The 23146-nt window shown below is 35.3% G+C and overlaps 1 protein-coding gene across 1 annotated transcript in view; it reads right to left on the bottom strand.

Moving 5' to 3' along the window:
* Positions 1-1033: 1033 nt before the first annotated feature.
* The window catches only part of LOC123530489 (serine-rich adhesin for platelets-like), a 61315-nt gene continuing 39202 nt past the window's right edge, over positions 1034-23146 (bottom strand). Inside the window, exons 25-39 of the mRNA XM_053520776.1 lie at positions 22951-23070; positions 19229-19366; positions 16292-16414; positions 14184-14309; positions 13717-13839; positions 13058-13180; positions 12398-12523; positions 11710-11835; positions 9781-9954; positions 9310-9371; positions 4504-4616; positions 3902-4129; positions 3093-3207; positions 2698-2804; positions 1034-2416 (exon numbers count right to left, since the gene is read on the bottom strand). Coding sequence (XP_053376751.1) covers positions 2194-2416; positions 2698-2804; positions 3093-3207; positions 3902-4129; positions 4504-4616; positions 9310-9371; positions 9781-9954; positions 11710-11835; positions 12398-12523; positions 13058-13180; positions 13717-13839; positions 14184-14309; positions 16292-16414; positions 19229-19366; positions 22951-23070 — 2027 coding nt within the window. The 3' untranslated portion in view covers positions 1034-2193. The remainder of the gene's footprint in view (positions 2417-2697; positions 2805-3092; positions 3208-3901; positions 4130-4503; positions 4617-9309; positions 9372-9780; positions 9955-11709; positions 11836-12397; positions 12524-13057; positions 13181-13716; positions 13840-14183; positions 14310-16291; positions 16415-19228; positions 19367-22950; positions 23071-23146) is intronic.

Here is a 23146-nt window from a genome sequence, read left to right as displayed (position 1 = left end):
GATAATATAAGTTTGATCTTTCAGCGACCAGTAGTTACACTTCAATATTTGTGTCCAGCATTTTTTGGATAATTATTACGCCAAATCTAATGTGACGTCATATAAATTCATCTGACGTGATGTCACATAGTGATATTTCATGAGGGTGTCAGTTAGATCTACGTCTTGTAATCTGAAGAGTATATGTGGTGTGCTTTGTCAAAGAAAGACATAAAATGGTAACAAAGAAGTTTTACATAAAGCTCAGTTCATTTTAGTGCGGAAAAGAGAGTGCAAAATAGAACAAAATCTTAAAACCACAAGGCACTAGATCTACGACACGCACATAAAGAAAAAACGGTAAAAAAAAGATTATAGATATACGTTTGTAGACTATTGTAGTAGTCCTAGAAAAATTGACTACAAAAGATGGAAACGAGCCTCAAGGAATCTGCATTGATGTGTACAAAAAAAAAAAATCAACGTGTCATTTATGTATCAATGTAGATCTACAAAAATTAGCTTTAAAGTACAATAAATTTTATTTTCTATTCAAACAAGAAAAGATATATAAAACTACTCATTAGTATGAATGTCATGTATGATGTACCATTGACGAAAACAGCAATAATGATAAAAATATGTTCTCCGAGATACTAAACTATTTGTTTATATTAAAAAAGTAAAACATCAAAATACAGTGTTGGTTTTATTATGTACCTGACAATTCATTCTGTCGTCTGCTAGATCTCGCGTAACCCATTGCTTAAAGCGGGAAGGAAATCCACAGCTATAAACAGAATTTATGAATTTTTTTTTTCTGGTGGTTGGGAGTAACTTTCCCTAATAAAGTACAAAAAATGCCGATGTTTTTTTTCTCATTAATTTCTAGTAAATTAATGTTTTACAAAAACTGTATGATTAATTAAGGCTTGACCGTTAAAAAGGATATGAATTCAGAATGCATGTTGATACCATTTTCTGATACATATCTGAGGTAAACATTGGACGGACTCTAACAATATATATATAATATTAAAATATAAAATTTGCAAACTGGAATAGAATTTATCTACATAACATATTGCGTAATTTACATCCATTTATAAACAAAAGTATAATTATACAAATTAAACAAGCATCACAGCGTACGGGCTCTTCAGGGCCCTACCATTTATAGAGAAAAAAAATTCAGTCCTGCTGAAGTCGAATCCGCGCACATATATGTATCTTAAGTGCTAGCTGAAGGTTACTTTAACGTGATAACGTTGGATCAATTTTTACATAAAGTCATGTTCTGCAAGTTCGCTGGAATCAAATGAATGTTTGTTTTTTCAAACATCGAGATCACTTCATTCTTATTGGCGGTGTGCTCTTGCACGCCTCTTTTTAATTGTGTGTCTTTTTTTTCAACTAAAAATTGCTATATTCACACAAAAACACTTGAATTGACCTACTGACTAAATTTTAATCTGCAGTAAATCAACATCCGGAGAATACACATGTATGTACTACACAGCCTGCCAATGGTAGAACTCTGAAAACCCCAAATTATTACAGTATGAATCGAAATTAACACAGTCATAAAATCACAACATCAAGTAAAACTTATATGCCTGGACTAGATTTAATAAAAACAGTAAATATATCATGAAATAATGTAGCTATAACAACAATTTTTTCATCATCTAAAATGCAAGGTCAAAAGAAAACATAATAATTATACAACTTTATCACAGACATTATTTAATATTCTCTTGAAACAAACAAAAACACCGGTTATACCAGTCGCCTTTCTTAATATTTCTAAAGGCAGTTTTATATATACCATAGGTGCTTATCATGCAAAACCAAAAGAAACTTAATATAATTAAACTCGGAGGAAAAGATGTATACAATGTGCGTAAACTCGGAGGAAAAGATGTATACACTGTGTGTAAACTCGGAGGAAAAAATGTATACTCGGAAGAGAAGATGTATACACTGTGTGTAAACTCAGAGGAAAAGATGTATGCAATTTGTGTAAGCGGTACAGCTGCTTTCATTCGCTCTCTTAAACTGCTCAAGTTGTAAATCCATTACGAGCTTTTTCTCTACCATCAAAATTGAGTGCTCTCTCAAAAATAAAATATATATTTTGCCCTGATTTTTTCTGAAATACGAATGTTACTGTAACACAAACACAACGGAAGTCAAACATCCAGTTTAGTTTTCCTATACATGAGATAAGATGGGGTCATCCACTGGAGCCATAGTCACAATATCTCCTCCTCTTGGGCTGCTCCTCCTTCGAGCATGTCCTGCTTGATCTGCTTCTCCTGGAAGTCGTCTCGTTTCGTCTGCTTGACGTACATTAGTTGTTCTCCTTTCTGAAGAGCGGCCTTGGTTGTTTCCTCCTGGTTCCGTTCCTAGTACCTCGATCTTGTTCTTTGAATTCCTGTGAGCACAAATAAGATGAGAAATTAAAGTTTCAATCAATCAATCAGACTTGACCATTCCGTTCTGAACAATTCATTTCAAATGGAGAGTGGAAATGTAGGTAATACAATGAAACCCACTGGCAGGAACATTCTGAATAACGCTATAGTGTTAAAATTTATTTCATAAATTCAGTGAGTGTATGATATTATTGAGTGCAGTATTTCGCATTTATCCCACCGTGTATTTGTTGAAGCCTTATTTAGATTACAAAATTCAGGGGAAAAAAATAACTCTTACATTTTTACAAGCAAGATGACGATAACGATAATCAAGACTAGCAGAAGTATCGAACCCACAGTTGCCACAGCAATAACCCATCCTGGGGTACCACGCTTTTTGTTATCCTAAAATTCAAAACAAATGTCTGTCATAATAAAACACATATAATATCAGTCTCCAATTTGCCATGACCTGGATGAGGCATGTGGATATTTCTTTTCAGAAATAAATTTCACTAAGTTGCTTTTTGGTTAACCGCACGTAGTAGAAACAAATGTCAGAGAGACAGGTCAACAAAGCATAGCAAGAAATACGATTTCAAAGACAAATTGTTATTTTCAAGGTGACTAATGTTTAGAGTTTTAAACTTACTATGTATAATTTTAACTGAAAATGAAATGTGTTTTACTCACTGTCCCGGGAGTTGAACCATCATCGACCACTTGTATAGATTCGATAGTGATACTCAATGTCACTCCTAAGGCCGACTGTACCTGTGTCGTGAAGGTAGTGACTATCACGGTTTGTCTGTAATCACAGAATATATTTGAGGTTAGCTAAATGAATGCTGGACAGTTTTTCTTCAAGTTTTTAGGCCTACAAACTCGTACAATTTTTCAATTCCTAATGGACTCCCTCCATTTCCCCCAAAAATCTAAAATTATCTTGTCACTAAAATTATATTTTCGTAAACGAAAGTAGTATCTTATTTTAAGTGGTTAGCTAAATGAATGCTGGACAGGTTTTTCTTCAAGTTTTTAGGCCTACAAACGATTACCTGCCAAACTTGTACAATTTTTCAATTCCTAATGGACTCCCTCCATTTCCCCCAAAAATCTAAAATTATCTTGTCACTCAAATTATATTTTCGTAAATGAAAGTAGTATCTTATTTTAAGTTCTCCAGTCAAAAATAAGGAGTTAAAATTTTAGACAGTCACATGATTTGTTTTTTATAAAATAAAAACATGCTATTTAATGAGCATTTGGCTTTTTCGCTTGAAATGCGGATTGGCATGAATGTTACGCGATGTATACTTATACAACAATGTTTTTTTTCTAAACAAAACATTTGAGCGAGCCATTTCCTAATATGAACTAGGACAGTTATATTTCCTTAACTAAATGCCGTTTAACAGATGCCATTTAAATCAAGCTGGCAAATGATGAAATGCAAGTTTTTATCATGTAAGTTAATTATATCACCACATGTATATACTTACTGAGCATTAATCAACTGCAAAAGTGTGGTCTGTCCCATCAGGCTTTGCGTACTCGTGAGCGTAATAGCTCTTTTCCGACGGCTCACTGTCCCTGATGCGCATAACTCATTCTCTGAATGGTACCTGATGACAAAGACTATTCTTACATTGCCGTCGTTATTGACCGTCGGATAACCATCACTGATGATTACGTCGTCGGAAGTGATAAACAACTTTGAAGTTGTTGAACTGAAACAGATTAGATTAAATAGTAAAGAAAGGATTACTACCATTTTAAAGCCAATTTTCATTTTTGAGAAAGCATTTTTTACCTGAATTATTTTTGAAAAAGGCAAAACTTACTTAGCTACCTTTTTGGAAAAGCATCATAATTATATATTGTAACATTCAATCTTTCAATCTTTCCTTTAAGTTCAGGCTCAGGGTTTCTAAAATAATGTTGTGCACATGTGTGGGCATATTTACAAGACGTTGGCTATAGTAAGTCGGTTGCGAATGACACAGATAATAACTTGACATAGACATATTCAAGTTACGATATCTACAATATACAGTGCAATATGTCAATTAGCAACCAGGCAGAGATAAAAATCACAAATTACCTGTATGTTAAGGTATTTCCACAACAGTATCTTGCAGTGGCCTCATTCTGATTACAGTAGGAATTTACGGCAGCTGCTACACTCGACCTGAACTGGGCTTTCGCTGATTCGAACTGAAATACAGCAACATAAATACAATGTTTATTTAGTTTTTATAAAATGCCATTGACTGCTTTTATAAATAGCCCGTCCATAGTTTGCGCTATATGACCGGCCTATATTCATCATATGTGTTCTGGGCAAATAAGTCAAACATTTAACAAACAGCGCGCTCGACTTTTAGAAGATACACATTGTAGGCGAAAAATATTTTCTCTAAAAGTTCATACAAGAGGACAATGATGGCCCTATATCGCTCACCTGTTATCATTGCACTTGAGGACAAGAAGGTTCTCAGAAAAAATATCTAAGTCCAAAGGACAGGAACAACAAAGGGAAGAAATTTAACCAAAAAGAAAAAAAAATCATACAAGGTATAGATATGTTAAAATACAACTAATAATTGGAGGTACCATCCATGTTGTACCACAGAAAACTGGTCTCGTGTTTTCCCTATGGCCAATAATAAAAAAGTTACTAAAAATAAGCTATTTATAGTAACATAAAAGGGAAGTAATTAAAAAAAAAATATTGTAAGTGGACAAAAGAAGGATCTACCAAATAAATCTGTTGACATAAATGAAATTTCAGATCAGTATCTTCATTAGTTATGGAGATATAACAATTTAAATTTGAAACAAGGAACGCGGCAATGCCACGAAACCAGGTTTTCAACACTTTTCATAAGAATAAACAAGAGTGCCAGAATGTCACAATATACGCCCGTCACAGTAAATTTCTTTACTCTAGCACCTGTATTTGCAGATGTAATTTTAATTTTGTGATTGTTTAGTAATCATTGTAATTCTTTTGTTTTTCTAAGTCCACAAAAAAACTCCTTACCAGGTAGAGATACCTTAAAATACACCTAAAATTAGAAAGTAACAACTATGTAGTACCACAGAAAAGTGGTATTGGTTTTTCCCTACAGTCAATTATAAAAAAGTTACAATATAAGTTATTTATAGTAACAACTAAGGGAAGTTAATCTAAAAAATAAAAAAAAAAATAAAAAAAAATACAAAAAAAAAATTGTAAGTCCACACAGAAATCCTTACCAAGTAGAGACTGGTCAAAATACACCTCAAAATTGGATGTAACATGCATGTTGTACTACAGAAAAGTGGTCTCGATTTTTCCCTACGTCTAGTAATGAAAAAGTTACAATATAAGCTATTTATAGTAACAACAAAGGGAAGTAATTCTAAAGAAGGGAACTGCGCAAGACACTTCGTCTCATGATGGTGTATAATTGTGCCGAGTTACATCAAAATCCCTCTATGCATGAAGAAGATATGCTCCGGACACAGTTTTCATTCTTGTATCCTTTGACCTCTAAGTGTGACCTTGACCTTAGACCTAGGGACCTGGTTCTTGCGCACGACACTCCGTCTCATGATGGTGAACAATTGTGCCAACTTTCATCAAAATCCCTCCATGCATGTAGAAGATATGCTAACCCTAACCCTAATCTAACCCTAACCCTATTTTTAGTAACAATGACCTTGACCTTGATCCCAGAAGCCCCAAAATCAATCCCAGCCTTTGTCTTGATATAAGCTACATACATACCAAGTTTTATTCAAATATCTTTACCGAAACAAAAGTTATTGACCGGAAACCCTTTTTCTATTTTAAGTAACAGTGACCTTGATCTTGACCCCAGAAACCCCAAAATCAATCCCAGCCTTTGTCTTGATATAAGCTATATACATACCAAGTTTTATTCAAATATCTTTACCGAAACAAAAGTTATTGACCGGAAACACCAGTTTGACGCCGCCGCCCGCCCGCCCAACCGACATCTACCCCAATCTAATAACTCAGGTTTTCAATAAAGGGAGGTAATTTGACATAAAATCAGTCTATAGTTATCTACCCTGATTGTCTCAGTCCATCTAATAACAATAATGAAATTTCAAATAAGTCCTGTAAGTACTTACTGATATAAATCCATTTTGATTACAATCAGGGGAGGTAATCAGATATAAAATAACTCTGGAACCTATGATTGGATCTGATTTGTCATGGAATCCAAGATTTATTGTTGTTGAAGATAATTTGGAAGTTTGTATCAAATAAAACCATAAATGAAGTCTCTATATGGCTGCAAAAGCCAAAATAGCCAATTTTGGACCTTTAAGGGGCCATAACTCTGGAACCCATGACAGAATCTGGCCAGTTGAAGAAAGGAAGCAAGATCTTGTGGTGATACAAGTTGTGTGCAAGTTTGGTTAAAATCAAATCATAAATGAAGCTGCTATTGTGCAGACAAGGTCAAAATAGCTAATTTTGGCCCTTTCAGGGGCCATAACTCTGGAACCCATTATGGGATCTGGCCGATTCAAGAAAGGAACCTAGATCTTATGGTGACACAAGTTTTGTGCAAGTTTGATTAAATTCAAATCATAAATGAAGCTGCTATTGTGCAGACAAGGTCAAAATAGCTAATTCTGGCCCTTTCAGGGGCTATCACTCTGGAACCCATAAAGGAATCTCGCCAGTTCAAGAAAGGAACCGAGATCTTATGGTGATACAAGTTGTGTGCAAGTTTGGTTAAAATAAAATCATAAATGAAGCTGCTATTGTGCAGACAAGGTCAAAATAGCTAATATTGGCCCTTTCAGGGGCCATAACTCTGGAACCCATAATGGAATCTGGCCAGTTCAAGAACGGATCCAAGATCTTATGCTGATACAAGTTGTGTGCCAGTTTGGTAAAAACCAAATCATAAATAAAGCTGCTATTGTGCAGACAAGGTCAAAATAGCTAATTTTGGCCCTTTCAGGGGCCATAACTCTGGAACACATAATGGGATCTGGCCAGTTGAAGAAAGGAACCGTGATCTTATGGTGATACAAGTTGTGTGCAAGTTTGGTTAAAATAAAATCATAAATGAAACCACTATCGTGCAGACAAGAAATTGTTGACGGGCGGACGCACGGACAGACGGACGGACCCACGCACGGACAGACGATGGACAAAGGGTGATCACAAAAGCTCACCTTGTCACTATGTGACAGGTGAGCTAAAAAAGCAGGTACTCTGAAATTGACCATTGGTAAAACTTATTGACATAAGATTTTTGCAAGATATTCTTATAAATAACTAAACATATTGTGCAGAAGGTAGTAAACCGTTTCAATGCTTTTGAAATAATGCAGAACATTTACAGTCTTCTTGCATTTTTACCAAATCCGAGTAACTTTTATTTTCACCCACTATCATTTTTCAGTGTCATAATATACATTCTATGCCAAACTTTGTGGAAATGAAGATGTTGAAAAATTTCACCTTAACTGTGGCATGTGTGGGCAAGTAGCTTTAATACTAGCTTAAATACAAAAACTTTCATATAATTTTCTAAGTTGAAAAAGGAGCGAAAATGTTAGCTAGAGTTATGTACTTGCCACGTGAGGACGTGAAGACATCTTATGATGCCAAATGTTTGAAGTTAGAAAGCATTTGGTATGGTAGTTTTTGAGAAACCTGCTTATATGCAAAACTTTTAGAAAAATTTTGGCGTTAACAAGGGGCAAAATAAAAACTAGAGTTTTTTAACTTGCCAAGTAATGTCATCTCATGATACCAAAGACATGTGTGAAGTTAGAAAGCATTTGGCCTTATCGTGTTTGTGAAACCTGCTTACCTGCAAAACTTTAACCTGAAATTCTAAGTTAAAACATAATATTGACAAAATAAAAGCTAGAGTTATGTAACTTGTCCTGGGAGGTCAACTCATGGTGCCAAAGAAATATGTGGAATTTTAAATCACTTGGTCTGGTAGTTTCTGAGAAACCTGCTCACATGCAAAAACTTAAACCTGAACTTTTGTGATAAGAACGCTGACGCGGACGAAATAGTGATTGCAAAAACTCTACTATTTGAATAAATTAAAAAAGTCGAGCTAAAAAGTAAATTTCAAAATTAGTTTCTGATGTCATGTAATAAGACATAATATTGAATGCCTTCAGACCTCAGGCAATAGTTTTTAATTCTGACCAACAAGTCATTCAAGAAGTGTATATTTTAACACAAGCTCTGTTACACTGCAAAGAGATACCGTTTTCTAAACCGAAGTATGTTGAAAAGGTGCATACGTTTTGTTAAGGAAAATGGAAAGTAAGGAAATATAAAACAATATTTTAATAAATAACTCAGACCAGTTTACTGAATAACACAGATTATTTCTTGTTATTACACTATGTATTTTTGACACATGGTTTACATGTGTTTTGCCTTTTTGGCACGCCTGGGCATGTGGCGTTTACTTGTTGATGGTGGATCAATTAACCAGGCTGTCCGTGTCTCAATTCTTCACTTAATCATACTGGATAGAATATGTACTAGTATACTAAGGAACAGCAAGTCAGTGTCAGTCATGTCATTTTACCCGTAGACTTAACATGAAAAGCCACGTCTTATTATGTACATTGTATACATATTATAACGACAGACATAATAAATTTACCATAATATTTCACGATTGCTGAAACCGATGTACCAGTAAAATAGCACAGACATACTGACCGGTAACATCAGGAATTGGAACATACTTAAACAGCAGTGAATTGTTTTTCATCTGCAAATGAATAAAGTAAATCTAACAAGTACAGACTATTATGGTTGCAATGTTAAATTACTGTTACTATACCGATGTAGATGATTTAGGCAGATATAGGCTAAAGATAGTTCTTAACCCATTACCTGCGTTACTGTAATTCCAGAGAATGTCAGATCAATGCCATGTTCCTGTTCTTGTGTGGACACTGTAAAACAATATATGAAAAATCATCAGCACAGCAACGACACATCTGAGCATGCCAAATGCATGGTCTTCATTGCATTATAGTATCGACATGCATTGGTTATGACACTTGTTTGAAATGTTGGCAACATACACGAACAAAGAAGATGGACGTACCTTGGTAACATATCTGACTAAATATATACAGATCTATGTATAAGCTCGGGAGACTTATTCAGTTATAAAAATGGAAAAAATAAGTTTTAATGATGTTTCCATATTCATTATGATAATTACTAAATATGTTTATGTGGATTTCGCCAAAGTGGCGGTAAGTTTCATTGTTCATACAATTTTCAAGTTATGATTAGTTTTAGACGTGATGCCATAGCCCTACCCATTATTTTAAATTTATCAGATTGAATGCCTACCTTCACAAGCATCCCGAGTACAAACTGTAGATTCTGTTAGGTCCCCTGTGCACGGCGCACCGTTACCTTGTACCGTTGGGTTGGTGCAGTCTCTGGCACGAGTCTTAACACCAGTGCCGCACGTGACTGAACAGTCGGACCACTGAGCCCATAATGACAGTCCACCATCACGATCTGTCAAAAATGAATAAGCTACTGTATATAATGTGTTTTCGCATGGGGATTTAGTATAATATTCAAATATATTGCTCTTTAGATTACATCAAGGATTTATGGGAAACTTTTCCTAGTTTATTTAAAAAGTAGATGTGTGTCCATAGGACACTGGTGTCCCCCTATCCCCTTCCTGCCACTGAACATGGTTTCAAGACTCTAGGTGAATTATTTTTAAGGTAACTGCAACATAAACTTATAAGCAGTTCATGTGTATTTTTAACTAAGTCAAGATTTATAACTCTGGTCTGGCTAAGTGAAATCCTATGCAGAACACAAGGTGCGCAACTTCACATGCTATATAAAATCATCTAATGTTTGATGACTCTAAATCAAATACTTTTTGTCAATCTTGTATGCTCTTTATGCATATTTTCACAATCAAGGGCTATAACTGATCTAACTGATAGAAATCCAGAACAAAATCCCAGTAGCACAACTTCACATCCTTAAAAACAATATTCCTATGATGTTTCATGACTCTTAGGTCAAATACATTATGAAATATATGTGCAACACAAACTTTTATGCCCTTTCAAGCATATTTTTGGACTAAGTCAAGGGCCATAACTATGGTCTGACTGAGTAAAATCTCTAACAACATTCAAGGTGCACAACTTCACATGATCAATAATATTATTCATGTAATGTCTTTTATAATCCAAAGTCAAAGATGCAACACAATTATTTAGGTCCTTTGTATGCATTTTTTTACTAAGTCAAGGGTCATAATTCTGGTTTGACTTAGTGAAATCATAACTAAAACACAAGATGTACAACTTTACATGATAAATGTCAATCCTGTGAGGTTTGGTGACTCTGGGTCAAATACTTTCTGAGATATGCACAACCTAAATTCGGACGGACTGATAAGGGCAACTCTGTCCCCACCCCCACAAAAATAGGAGTGACATACAAACAAGCCGTTTTGTCTATATAATAGTAATCCCTACTGTCTGATCCACCATTTTTATAACAATATTTTTCCTTGATTTCTCTTTAATACAAGATAATACCACTGATATTAAATATCCTTTAAAGAACTCAGGAACATTTGTAAGTTTCATAATACAATGTCTATTGATTAATTTTGGATTTATCTTCACAAAATGATTTAAATTTCAGCCATTTTGGACACCATTTTTTTTTAAATTTAAATTTTGATTTTTTTTGTGGATTGATTGTCATAAAAAAATTGGGATATTTTAGTAAGTATAATAGCAACATGTACATGTGAATATTTTTTTATATTTCTAAAAGGAATATTTTACGAAATTGTGGAAATGCCCACTTGGGCCAGAGATACTTTTGGCCTTAAAATGTACATATTTTACATATTTTTAAACTCAAAAAGATCATACTGTCACCTTCAGGAGAGTGTGTGTTCGGGTTTAACGTCTTTTTCAACATTTTTTCAGTCATATAAACGACAGTGTCTACTTGTAGCAGTGAGCACAAAGCCAAACTTTATGGTGCTGCCTCACTGGAATATCACGCCGTAGACACGTGGCATGATACCCCACCCAGTCACATTATACTGACACCGGGCTGACCAGTCCTAGCACTATCCTCTTAATGCTGAGCGCCAAGCGAGTACTATTTTTTACAACTTGGTACCTTCAGGAGACGTTCAGAATGGTGTACAGTTTACATCTGCGTCCTTCAAAACACATGTTACATTTTACATTTTGTGCTATAAAATTAAGTAATACACACCATTACAGACATTATTCGTGCCAAGGGTGTAGCCATCCTGACAAGCGCATGTATACCCTCCTACTGTATTAGTACACACACCCCTAGTACTGTCACACGGAGACTGGGTTGAACATTCATTTACATCTGCAATATTGATGAAAAAGAAATATGGTAAGGTAACATCATTTTTATTATAGTGGCAAGTGCATTCATATATTTCAATAACAACAATAAACACGAATACAAAATAGCAATGGGACAATAAGTCATCAATAATAAAAAATGTACATAAATACATATGCCAAATATGCATTCTATGTACACATAAAAACAAACTAATTAGTGTTTAATACTGGTCTATCAAATGGCAGGACAGAACGGAACAAACAGATCGTATACTCTAGTTCTGAATATTGCTCCTCAACCAAGAAGCAATGCCAGGTCATAATCATAAACAACATAAACAAAATGTAAATAGCTAAAGAAATACCTTGAACAACAGTTTTAAAGTCGGGCCTCTAATTCACACATTTTCGGTGGCTTTTATTTAAAAGTTTGCTTGATTTAATAAAAAAACTCAAATGTTTCTACTGATTCAAAAATTCAACAGTAGCTTTAGCTCCTGAAAATTGAACATATTTTTTGTTGCATAAAAGTAGGAATATTCTCTTATACCTTTGATAGAATTTAATGTGTTAAGACTTACCAAGACATGTTTTTCCATCAGTATTTAAAGTATATCCGCCATTGCATGTGCATGTATCAGTTCCGGTGATGCGGGCGCAACTGTGAGCACATGTGGCTGCGAAAGTGGAATCACAATCTACTTCAGCTTTGAAAAAAATACATAAAACACAGTATTATGCTATTTCAGAACAAAGATAACCATTATGCCATATGATATTTACCTCCTTCCACTGTCCCCAATGCATAGTTATTTTAATTAACTGAATTTACTAGATATTTAGAGCAAATAAATTTATATAATTTACATGGAGCGGAATTCATATAAATTTTAAGTAGCTTGTTTTCCAATCCATTCGATTAAAAATTTCTTTGTTTGTACTATTTTGATTGATGTATGTCTTTTTATCAAACTTTGTTAATTTGAATATAGTACTCATGTTTATATATACAATTTGTGGAAATAAATACAGTTTAAACTAATTTACTAGATAAGAATAAATGTCAACATTTTTTACCACATCCAAGGTAAACAGAATAGGTAAAACTTAAATTTTGTCAAAAGCAAACTTCTGAAATCTGTATCATACTTCTTCTGGACCTGGCTTAATATACTTCAGTAAACGATAAAAGATGAAATGAACTTCTACTTGTATTCAACAGTTTTAACAATATGACGTACCAATGCATGCTTTTTGATCTGCTGCGAGCGTGAAACCTTCCTGACAGGAACAAGTAAAGCCCCCGATAGTGTTCGTACACGTGTCCTCACATCCGTCTGTTCCTGCTGTACATTCATTTATATCTAAAACATAAAACACGAGGTCATTTTAAAAGACAGATAAATTGTAAAACTGATAGAATACGTTTTAAGATTTCGTCTTTTAATCATGTAGCAGTGTATGTAAAAAAATCAAGGTTCATTGATCAGTACAAACTCAAGTTAATATATTATGAGTATGGTATAAAGAACATCTACATTCCATCTTTCAGTTGCTTTACAACCACCAGAGAATATTTCCCTAACGATGACAAAATTATGTTACAGGCTATGAGAATGTTTTGTTTTTTTATTACAGAATACTGCCTGGAGAGCGCTGAATCACATCTTAATTTCAAAACTTACTGATGAATAAAACGCTTTTCAACACCCTTTTTTTAAAGTACTGCATTTAGTGATGTTAAGTCGTAACTTGCTACACATGTATGTATACATGCATTCAGTTGTGTTCAACCGTAATATCTGTATTCGTAAATACATGTATTTAGTGGTGTTCAACCATAACAGTATGCATTAAGTGGTGTTCAGCCATAACAGAATACATGTATACTGAAACGTACCGTTACAGCTTTTCTGGTCAGAGGCCAGTGTATAACCACTAGCACATGAGCAAGTGAAACTTCCGTCAGTATTAGTGCATGTACCAACGCAGTCGTGCGTACCCAGTAAACATTCGTCAATTTCTGAAAATGTATTTGAAAACATTATTGGTATTATTAAATCTGCTTAAAATGCTTTAAGCTTTACTCTGGATGATAGACAAGAAACAGCATTTTTTCTATATTGTAAATGTATTTCTTGTTCAATAAAAAAGTGCATAAATATTTAAAGCCATACAGAAATTAACAAATTATTTTCCTACCAGAAGGCATACCAGCTGTAAATGGGGGAACAACTGTATTAAAAACAGAGTTGTCTCATCCTCTTTCTTTTAGAAAAAAGAATTGAAAATCTAAACAATTGTAGAAGCAATTCCATTCTGAATGTGATTTATGATAAAAGAAAGATACAGTAACATCTTACTTACCTGTGCAAGTAATACCGTTTCCTTGGTAACCTTCATTACAGGCGCATGTGTAGCCACCATCTTTATTTGTGCACGTGGCAAAAGTCGCGTGACATGCTGCTGCTCCATTCGTGCATTCATTCACATCTACAAACATTGAACTTTACATATGAGATATGTAGCAATACATATTATATATATATATATAACTGAATTAAACCACATATATATGTAAATGTAAATGACGAAATTTCAGTTTGTGTGTTAAACCATTTGAGTATTTATCGTGCCTCCTACAAATTCCCAGCATTTTCACTGGTCTACAGACGTTCATGCATATATTCCACAATGGGTAAGTCGGATGGTCATCCAATGTGACTGTTAGTAATATCCAAATCAGCAATACAGAAGAACAAGCTAATCTGCAAGATAAAACCATTACACAGGCTTTTGTTGACAGAATACGGGATTCACACCCAGGCGGGAGCGAACATGGATTTCAGCGGCAGTGTATACCCGATATCCCTGTCCCCAACAGGTCATGTAACTACATCAGGTTCATGTTGGGATACCTAGTGTAACTGTGAATGTTATCAACGCTTTGCCAGATGTCAAAGTTACATTAAGTACTATACGTATAAGTGGAAAAGTTCGCGACGTAGAAATGTTCGCAATTTTCATGAAAATATCTGTCAGCATAAATTTCTGTGCCCACCAAGACGCGTCAGTATAGTCAAGTAAAGACTAAAGCTATCACAGAAGGTGATGAATGTACCCCCCGCATGCACTGACACAGTACATTGCAATTTGAGGTACACAAGACTGCATAATTATGTGGACTGTAAGTATAAAGACTCAATGTATATAGTATAGTAACAAAAAACAAAGTCCCATAACTCTGCAGAATATTTATCTAAAAGAATGTAACATGCACCATGCACAAGTAGGGTTGGTACTGACCACTTGTATGAAGATTTATTAAATTGTGTGCAAGGGTTCGGGAGATTAGGTGCGCACAAGATTGCATATGCAGACTGTATGTATATAGTATATTAACAAAAAACAAAGTCCCATAACTGTACACATTTTTTTCTGAAAGAACCTAATATGCACCATGCACAACTAGGGTTACTACTGATCACTTGTGTTAAGTTTCATTAAATTGTGTCAAGGGGATGAGGAGAGTTGGTGTGCACAAGATTGTGTCTATCTATATAGTATAGTAACAAAAAATGAAGTCCCGTAACTCTGCAAATTTTTTTCTGAAAGAACCTAACGTGCATCATGCAAACTGTTGTTACTGATCACTTTTGTGAAGTTTCAATAAACTGTGTCACGGGGATGAGGAGAGTTGGTGCGCACAAGATTGCATATGCAGACTGTATGATTATAGTAAAGTAACAAAAATAAAATCCCGTAACTCTGCAACTTTTTTTTCTGAAAGAACCTAATATGCACCATGCACAACTACTGTTGTTACTGAACACTTGTGTGAAGTTTCATTAAACTGTCAAGGGGATAAGGAGAGTTGGTGTGCACAAGATTGTGTCTATGTATATAGTATAGTAACAAAAATCAAAGTCCCATAACTCTGCAAAAAAAATTCTGAAAGAACCTAACATGCATCATGCACAACTACTGTTGTTACTGATCACTTTTGTGAAGTTTCATTAAATTGTGTCAAGGGGATGAGGAGAGTTGGTGCGCAAAAGATTGTGTCTATGGACAGACAGACAGACAGACAGACAACCTGAAACCAGTATACCCCCCCCACTTACAACTTTGTTGCCGGGGGGTACAATAAACAAACTTAGCTCTGGCACTTCAGTTTTCAGTGATTCGCGAATATTTCCCCTCGCGAAACGTCTGGACTCAAACATGTAGGCATTCAGGACCAGGTATTTCAAATGCAGCACTGCCATCGGTCAATATTAAGACAACGCCCTAAAACAGCCAACCACATGGTAGAGTTTTAGACAAGTCTCCAAATTGATGTTTATGCACTAGGACTCTGGTAGCTTATATATAAAAAGTTGATGACAAAAAAGAACGTCTCACAGGGTTAGCAGTATAATCATCTGGTGCACACTTCACCATATTTTTTGTAGTTAGACTGGTGAAATACATACCTTCGCATGTTCCTTGGTTTAGTGTAAAACCAGTCAAACATGGACAGTCATATCCAGGGTCGCTATTAACACATTTACTGTTAGCTATGCTGTTACATACGTTGTTTAGACATTCATCAATATCTGAAGTAACCAAAAAACACATTTGAGCCGCGCCATGAGAAAACCAACATAGTGACTTTGCGACCAGCATGGATCCAGACCAGCCTGATCCATGCTGTTCGCTAACGGTTTCTCTAATTGCAATAGGCTTTGAAAGCGAACAGCATGGATCTTGACCAGACTGTGCAGGCTGGTCTGGATCCATGCTGGTCGCAAAGCCACTATGTTGGTTTTCTCATGGTGCGGCTCATTTTTATTCATTATGCGGTCACCTACATTTCTTTGGACATTTAAAACATTTTCTTAAACTAAACTTTGATACACATGTACAGTTAGAAAAACACCAAGTGAGTTGTATAAACATTCGCAACATCTGAAAAGAGCAAAACTGCAAATTCAGTTTTAGCTGTAGTATGCTGTAGCTGATGCGTGTCTTCTTTAATCCATCCAAAAGACATATGAGCCATGCCATGGGAAAACCAACATAGTGGGTATGCGACCAGCATGGATCCAGACCAGCCTGCGCATCCGCGCAGTCTGGTCAGGATCCATGCTGTTCGCTAATAGTTTCTCCAATTCCAATAGGCTTTAAAAGCGAACAGCATGGAGCCTGACCAGACTGCGCAGATGCGCAGGCTGGTCTGGATCCAAGCTGGTCGCATACCCACTATGTTGATTTTCTCATGGCATGGCTCATATTTACCTTCAGCCATAATGTCACATATCCTGTTAAGCCATTCACCATCTACTGCCGGATTCATATTTTATTGACTGGCTCGCTGGTCAACAGTTAAAACTATTGCCAAATATCTTAAGAGACAAGCCATTAAATAAGTGTTTTATTACATGTAATTAGAAATATATTTCTATATTTTTTTTCAAAAGCTGACTTAAGCCCAACAAAGTATGACACTAAATGACCAGTCATATAGCACAAACTTTGGACCGGCAATTTGGAAGGAGTCATGTAATAAGTATAAAAAACCGTTTCCTTGGTGTTCTGAATTTTTCAGGATATTAAGCCTTAGTTCACAATTTAAAAGTCAGCTTTCAGTATTAGATGAAGCATAATCATTTGCTCATAAAGGTAGATTTTGCGACTAAAATGGGTATATACATTGAACAATCTTACCTTTATGTATATTAAATATGAATTAAATGCTATTTTGTGCGTTTAGACGGGTATAAACATCAATGGGACTTCTTAAGAAGTCCTCGTATGGTTTCATATACCCGTCTTTATCCACAAAAACATCATTCAGTTCCAGTTACATTTACATTTCACAGAAACTTTCCACAAGTAAAAGGTTTGCTATTCATGATCAAGTATCAGAAAATCAATGTCAGAATATAGATCTTTAAACATCTAAATAGAACAGCCAAATGTTTTAAATTTTGTTCTCTAATTTGGAAAGATTTCTTTGAACCACACCATTTTATTATAAATGTATTTTGTTATCAACGATGTCAGACCATATGTGCAATCACGCAGAAATGGCCTTTTTCTTTCTCATAATATTTATGCCATCTCGGGGTGCTAAACATGATGAACACTTACCCACTCTTCCGCCCTCTGCCCCAACTAGTACACACGTGTATAATCTTTTTCCATTGTAACTTTATATCCCGATGAAGACACTAATTGTACAACACAGGTAACTAATTCTATGTCCAAACAAGGGCCATAACTGAGCTAAAGTCCTTGTCCTAGGTAAGTAAACTATGAAGGTAAACAAGTGGTCAAAGTTTCAAAGCCATATGACTAACAGGTAAGACAAAATACAGACTAGTATGAAAAAGTTAACTGATTTCCAAGTCCAAAAAGGGCCATAATTTAGCCAAAATAGTTGACAGAGTTATGTACCCTTGCCTACAGATGGGAATCATGATGATAAACAAGTGTTAAAAGTTTCAAAGCCACATGTCAAATAGCTTTGAAAAAACGTTGACTTGTATGAAAACTGAACCAATATCCATGTCCAAAAAGGGCCATAATCCAGCCAAAAAAGTTGACAGAGTTAGTACTCTTGCCTACAGATGGAAATCAAGATGATAAACAAGTGTTCAAAGTTTCAAAGCAATATGTCAAATAGTTTTGATAAAACATGGACTTGTACGAAAACTGAACCAGTTTCCAAGTCAAAAAAAGGGCCATAATTCAGCCAAAATAGTTGACAGAGTTATGTACTCTTGCCTACAAATATAAATCATGATGATAAACAGTTGTTCAAACTTTCAAAGCCACATGTCAAGTAGTTTTGACAAAACATGGACTTGTACCAAAATTGTACCAATTACCAAGTCCAAAAAGGGCCATAATTCAGCCAAAATAGTTGACAGAGTTATGTACTCTTGCCTACAGATAGAGACTGTTATAATAAACAAGTGATAAAAGTTTCAAAGCCATATGTCAAACACTTTCCACAAAATTAGAACTGGTACAAAAAAAAACTTAACCGAGATTTCTCAGTTAAAAGGGGCCATAATTCAGCCAAAATCCTTGATGGAGTTATGTACTGTTGCCTAAAACTCGACATGGTGATGGTAAATAAGTGTCGAAAGTTTCAAAGCTTTATCTCAAAAGACTTTGTCAAAAAGTGGACTGGTACGAAAAATATAACCAAGGTGTGACGCCGATGCCGCGGTGAGTAGGATAGCTCTACTTATTCTTCGAATAGTCGAGCTAAAAACAGTTATACAAGTGCGTCCTAGTTGCGGTTAGGGTGGGGGAGGTCAAGTGTTCAACAACATAGGTGTCTGTGATATATACTAGATACTTTAGTCTGTACCTAACGATTGTACAGGAAATTAGTATGGATGAAAGGTTTTACTTACCTACGCACTTCTTAGGTTCAAGCTGGCGGTAGAATTGACTCTTACACACACATTCATAGTTTCCATTTGTATTCTGGCATATAACATTATCCGCTGATGGACATAATGTACTCCCTGAGCTCTCACATTCGTTTATATCTACAAACAAACAAAAAATAACTATATTTGTAAACATCAATTTACATTAATATGTATAAATATACAAGAGAGCCAAGATGGCCCTAGGTCGCTCACCTGAAAAACACACAAAAAAACAGTGTAAACATGTTTGACCTAGTGATTTCATGGAAACAAATATTCTGGCCAATTTTCATAAAGATTGGACCAAAAATGTGTCTCTTGAGCTTAAACAAGTATTTTCTTAGATATAACCTAGTGACCTAGTTTTTGACCCCAGATGACCCATATTCATACCTTACCTAGATTTTATCAAGGCAATCATTCTGACCACATTTCATGAAGATCAATTGAAAAATAAAGCCTCTATCGCATACACAAAGTTTTGATTTGATCTAGAGACCTATTTTTTGACCTCAGATGATTCATATTCAAACTCTACCAAGATTTCATCGAGGCAATCATTCTGACATAATTTCATGAAGATCAATTGAAAAATACAGTTTCTATCGCATGCAGAACGTTTTTATTTGATTTGACCTAGTGACCTACTTTTTGACCCTAGATGATCCATATTCAAACTTGACCTAGATTTCATCAAGGCAATCATTCTACCTACATTTTATGAAAATCAATTGAAAAATACAGTCTCTATCGCATATACAAGATTTTTCTATGATTTGACCTAGTTTTTAACCCCAGATGACCTATTTTTGAACTTGACCTAGATTTTATCAAGGTTATTATTCTGACATATTTCATGACGATCAGTTGAAAAATAAGCCTCTATCGCATACACAAGGTTTTTCTTTGATTTGACCTAGTGACCTAGTTTTTGAACCGAGTTGACCCATTTTCGAACTTGGCCTAGATTTTATTAAGGTTATCATTCTGACAAAATTTCATGAAGATCAGTTAAAAAATACAGCCTCTATTGCATACACAAGCTAAATGTTGACAGACAGACAGACGACAGACAGACAGACGCCAGACATCGAGCAATCACAAAAACTAATAAAAGATAAATAATAACCACACAATGCATGGTATTACACAACGTGTGCTGGATGTGCATAATCTATACAACTAGTGTTTCTAGATTTTATTTGTAAATATGGAAACTTTCACACACTTGGTTAACCTTTTCTGACGAATTTAAGAATGTAATAACGACAAAAATGAGTTTTGAGAAAATATGCGCATATCACGCTCTTGAATTCTTCAGTATTTCGATGCTGGTTAGAGGAAAGGGGTATTTCAGTACATGTCAATTATTTTAAGTTTGATTCTAATTTGAACAAGAGGGCCATGAAGGCCCTGTATCGCTCACCTGACCTATTGACCTAAAGATCATTAAGATTAACATTCTGACCAAGTTTCATTAAGATATGGTCATAAATGTGGCCTCTAAAGTGTTAACTAGCTATTCCTTTGATTTGACCCCGTGACCTGGTTTTTGACCCGACATGACCCAGATTCGAACTTGACCTAAAGATCATCAAGTTTAACATTTTGACTATGTTTCATGAAGATACAGTCATAAATGTGGCCTCTACAGTGTTAACAAGGTTTTCCTTTGATATGACCTAGTGACCTAGTTTTTGACCCCACCTAAACCAGATTTAAACTTGACCTAAACATCATCAAGATTAACATTCTAACCAAGTTTCATTAAGATAGGGTCATAAATGTGGCCTGTAAAGTGTTAACTAGCTTTTCCTTTGATTTGACCCCGTGACCTAGTTTTTGATCCGACATGACCCAGATTCAAACCTATCCTAAAGATCATCAAGTTTAACACTCTGACTAAGTTTCATGAAGATACAGTCATAAATATGGCCTCTAGAGTGTTAACAAGCTTTTCCTTTGATTTGACCTAGTGACCTAGTTTTTGACTCCACCTGACCCAGATTTAAACTTGACCTAAAGATCATCAAGATTAACATTCTCACCAAGTTTCATTAAGATATGGTCATAAATGTGGCCTCTACAGTGTAAACTAGCATTTCCTTTGATTTGACCTGGTGACCTAGTTTTTGATCCTACATGACCAGATTCGAACTGATCCTAAAGATCATCAATATTAACATTCTGACCAAGTTTCATGAAGATACAGTCATAAATGTGGCCTCTACAGTGTTAACAAGCTTTTCCTTTGATTTGACCTGATGACCTAGTTTTTAACCCAAGATGACCCAATATCAAACTCGTCCAAGACTTTATTGAGGATAACACTCTGATCAAGTTTCATTAAGATTGGGCCAAAATTGTGACCTCTAGAGTGTGAACAAGCTTTTCCTTTGATTTGACCTGGTGACCTAGTTTCTGATCCCAGATGACCCAATATCAAACTCGTCCAAGATTTTATTGAGGGTAACATCCTGACCAAGTTTCATTAAGATTGGGCCAAAAATGTGACCTCTAGAGTGTTAACAAGCTTTTCCTTTGATTTGACCTGGTGACCTAGTTTTTGACCCCAGGTGACCCAAAATCGAACTCGTCCAAGATTTTATTGAGGGTAACATTCTGACCAGGTTTCATTAAGATTGGGCCAAAAATGTGACCTCTAGAGTGTTAACAGTCAAATTGTTGACGACGGACGGACGGACGGACGACGACGGAAAACAGACACAGGGCGATCACTACAGCTCACCTTTGAGCACTTCGTGCTCAGCTGAGCTAAAAATTCATGCCCATTTTCGTTAAAACATGACAATATTGACATCGAGATATTATACAGGCGCCAAGAAAGAGTGCTGCCATATTAATTTTAATGTAATATTTTATATAAAAGACATTTCAGGATACTTAATTTACACAACCTGTATTGATTAATAGTCAAGCAGAAAAATTCACTAGACATCTACGCACTTGCAGGATGTGCTACTTTCCATAATTTAACATGTGCACAGTGTTTTTACACGGTTATGCCTTGACATCACGTTGGCATACTATATTTGGCGCCATATATGCACCTTGAAATAGTGCTTCCCTATTTCATCTACTTGTTTACATGTGAGTCACTATGTTTCAACATATCTCAGAAATGTGGTTATATGCCGCATGTGTAATTCATCTGACTACACGTTCATGAAATTATTCTGAAGGCATTCCACCTCTTTGTGATGTATTGACATATTAAAACATGGTTCTAGAATACATTTCTTCTTCAGTCAAATCCATTACATAATAACAGATATACATGTAGAGTGAAACTGTTTCTAAACCTTAATTGAAATTCTAAGTACAAAGGGGCATAATTCATGAAATATTGGTGCCAGAGGTCAGTGGTCTTTTTATCGTATGATGTTTGTGATGATGTGGAACAACTATTTTAGGTCTTAAGCAAAACTGTCTAGACAAAGTAGAAGTGCATCAAAACGCCCATGCCGACAATGCCAACACAAGGTGAGTAGGATAGTTCTCCACACACTTCCTATAATTAAGCTTTGGCTCTCAAATTTGTAGGTTATGTGTTAATTTCTTTGCCAATTTGGCCACTTTCCTTTGTTCAAGAAACTGATTAAAATGTGATTTTACAAGTATTCAACTAACAAGGGGTAAGAGTTCTTAAATACTTTTGTATTTGAATACAACTGTCTTACCACTGCAAGTTATGTTGTCAGAGTTCAGTTGGAATCCTTTTGCACATGAACATGTGTCTATGCCGTCAATTCGGTTGCAGACATATTCACAGTTGTTACCAGAGTCACACTTGTAAATAGCTGCAAAATAACAGAAAAACTACGAGGGTGGCATAAAATTTGTTATAAGCATATGCTATTCGAGTAAAGCATATAA

This window comes from Mercenaria mercenaria, chromosome 13 (assembly GCF_021730395.1).
Source record: "Mercenaria mercenaria strain notata chromosome 13, MADL_Memer_1, whole genome shotgun sequence".
In the NCBI taxonomy this organism is placed as follows: Eukaryota; Metazoa; Mollusca; class Bivalvia; order Venerida; family Veneridae; genus Mercenaria; species Mercenaria mercenaria.
This window is presented reverse-complemented; position numbering and strand designations above follow the sequence as displayed.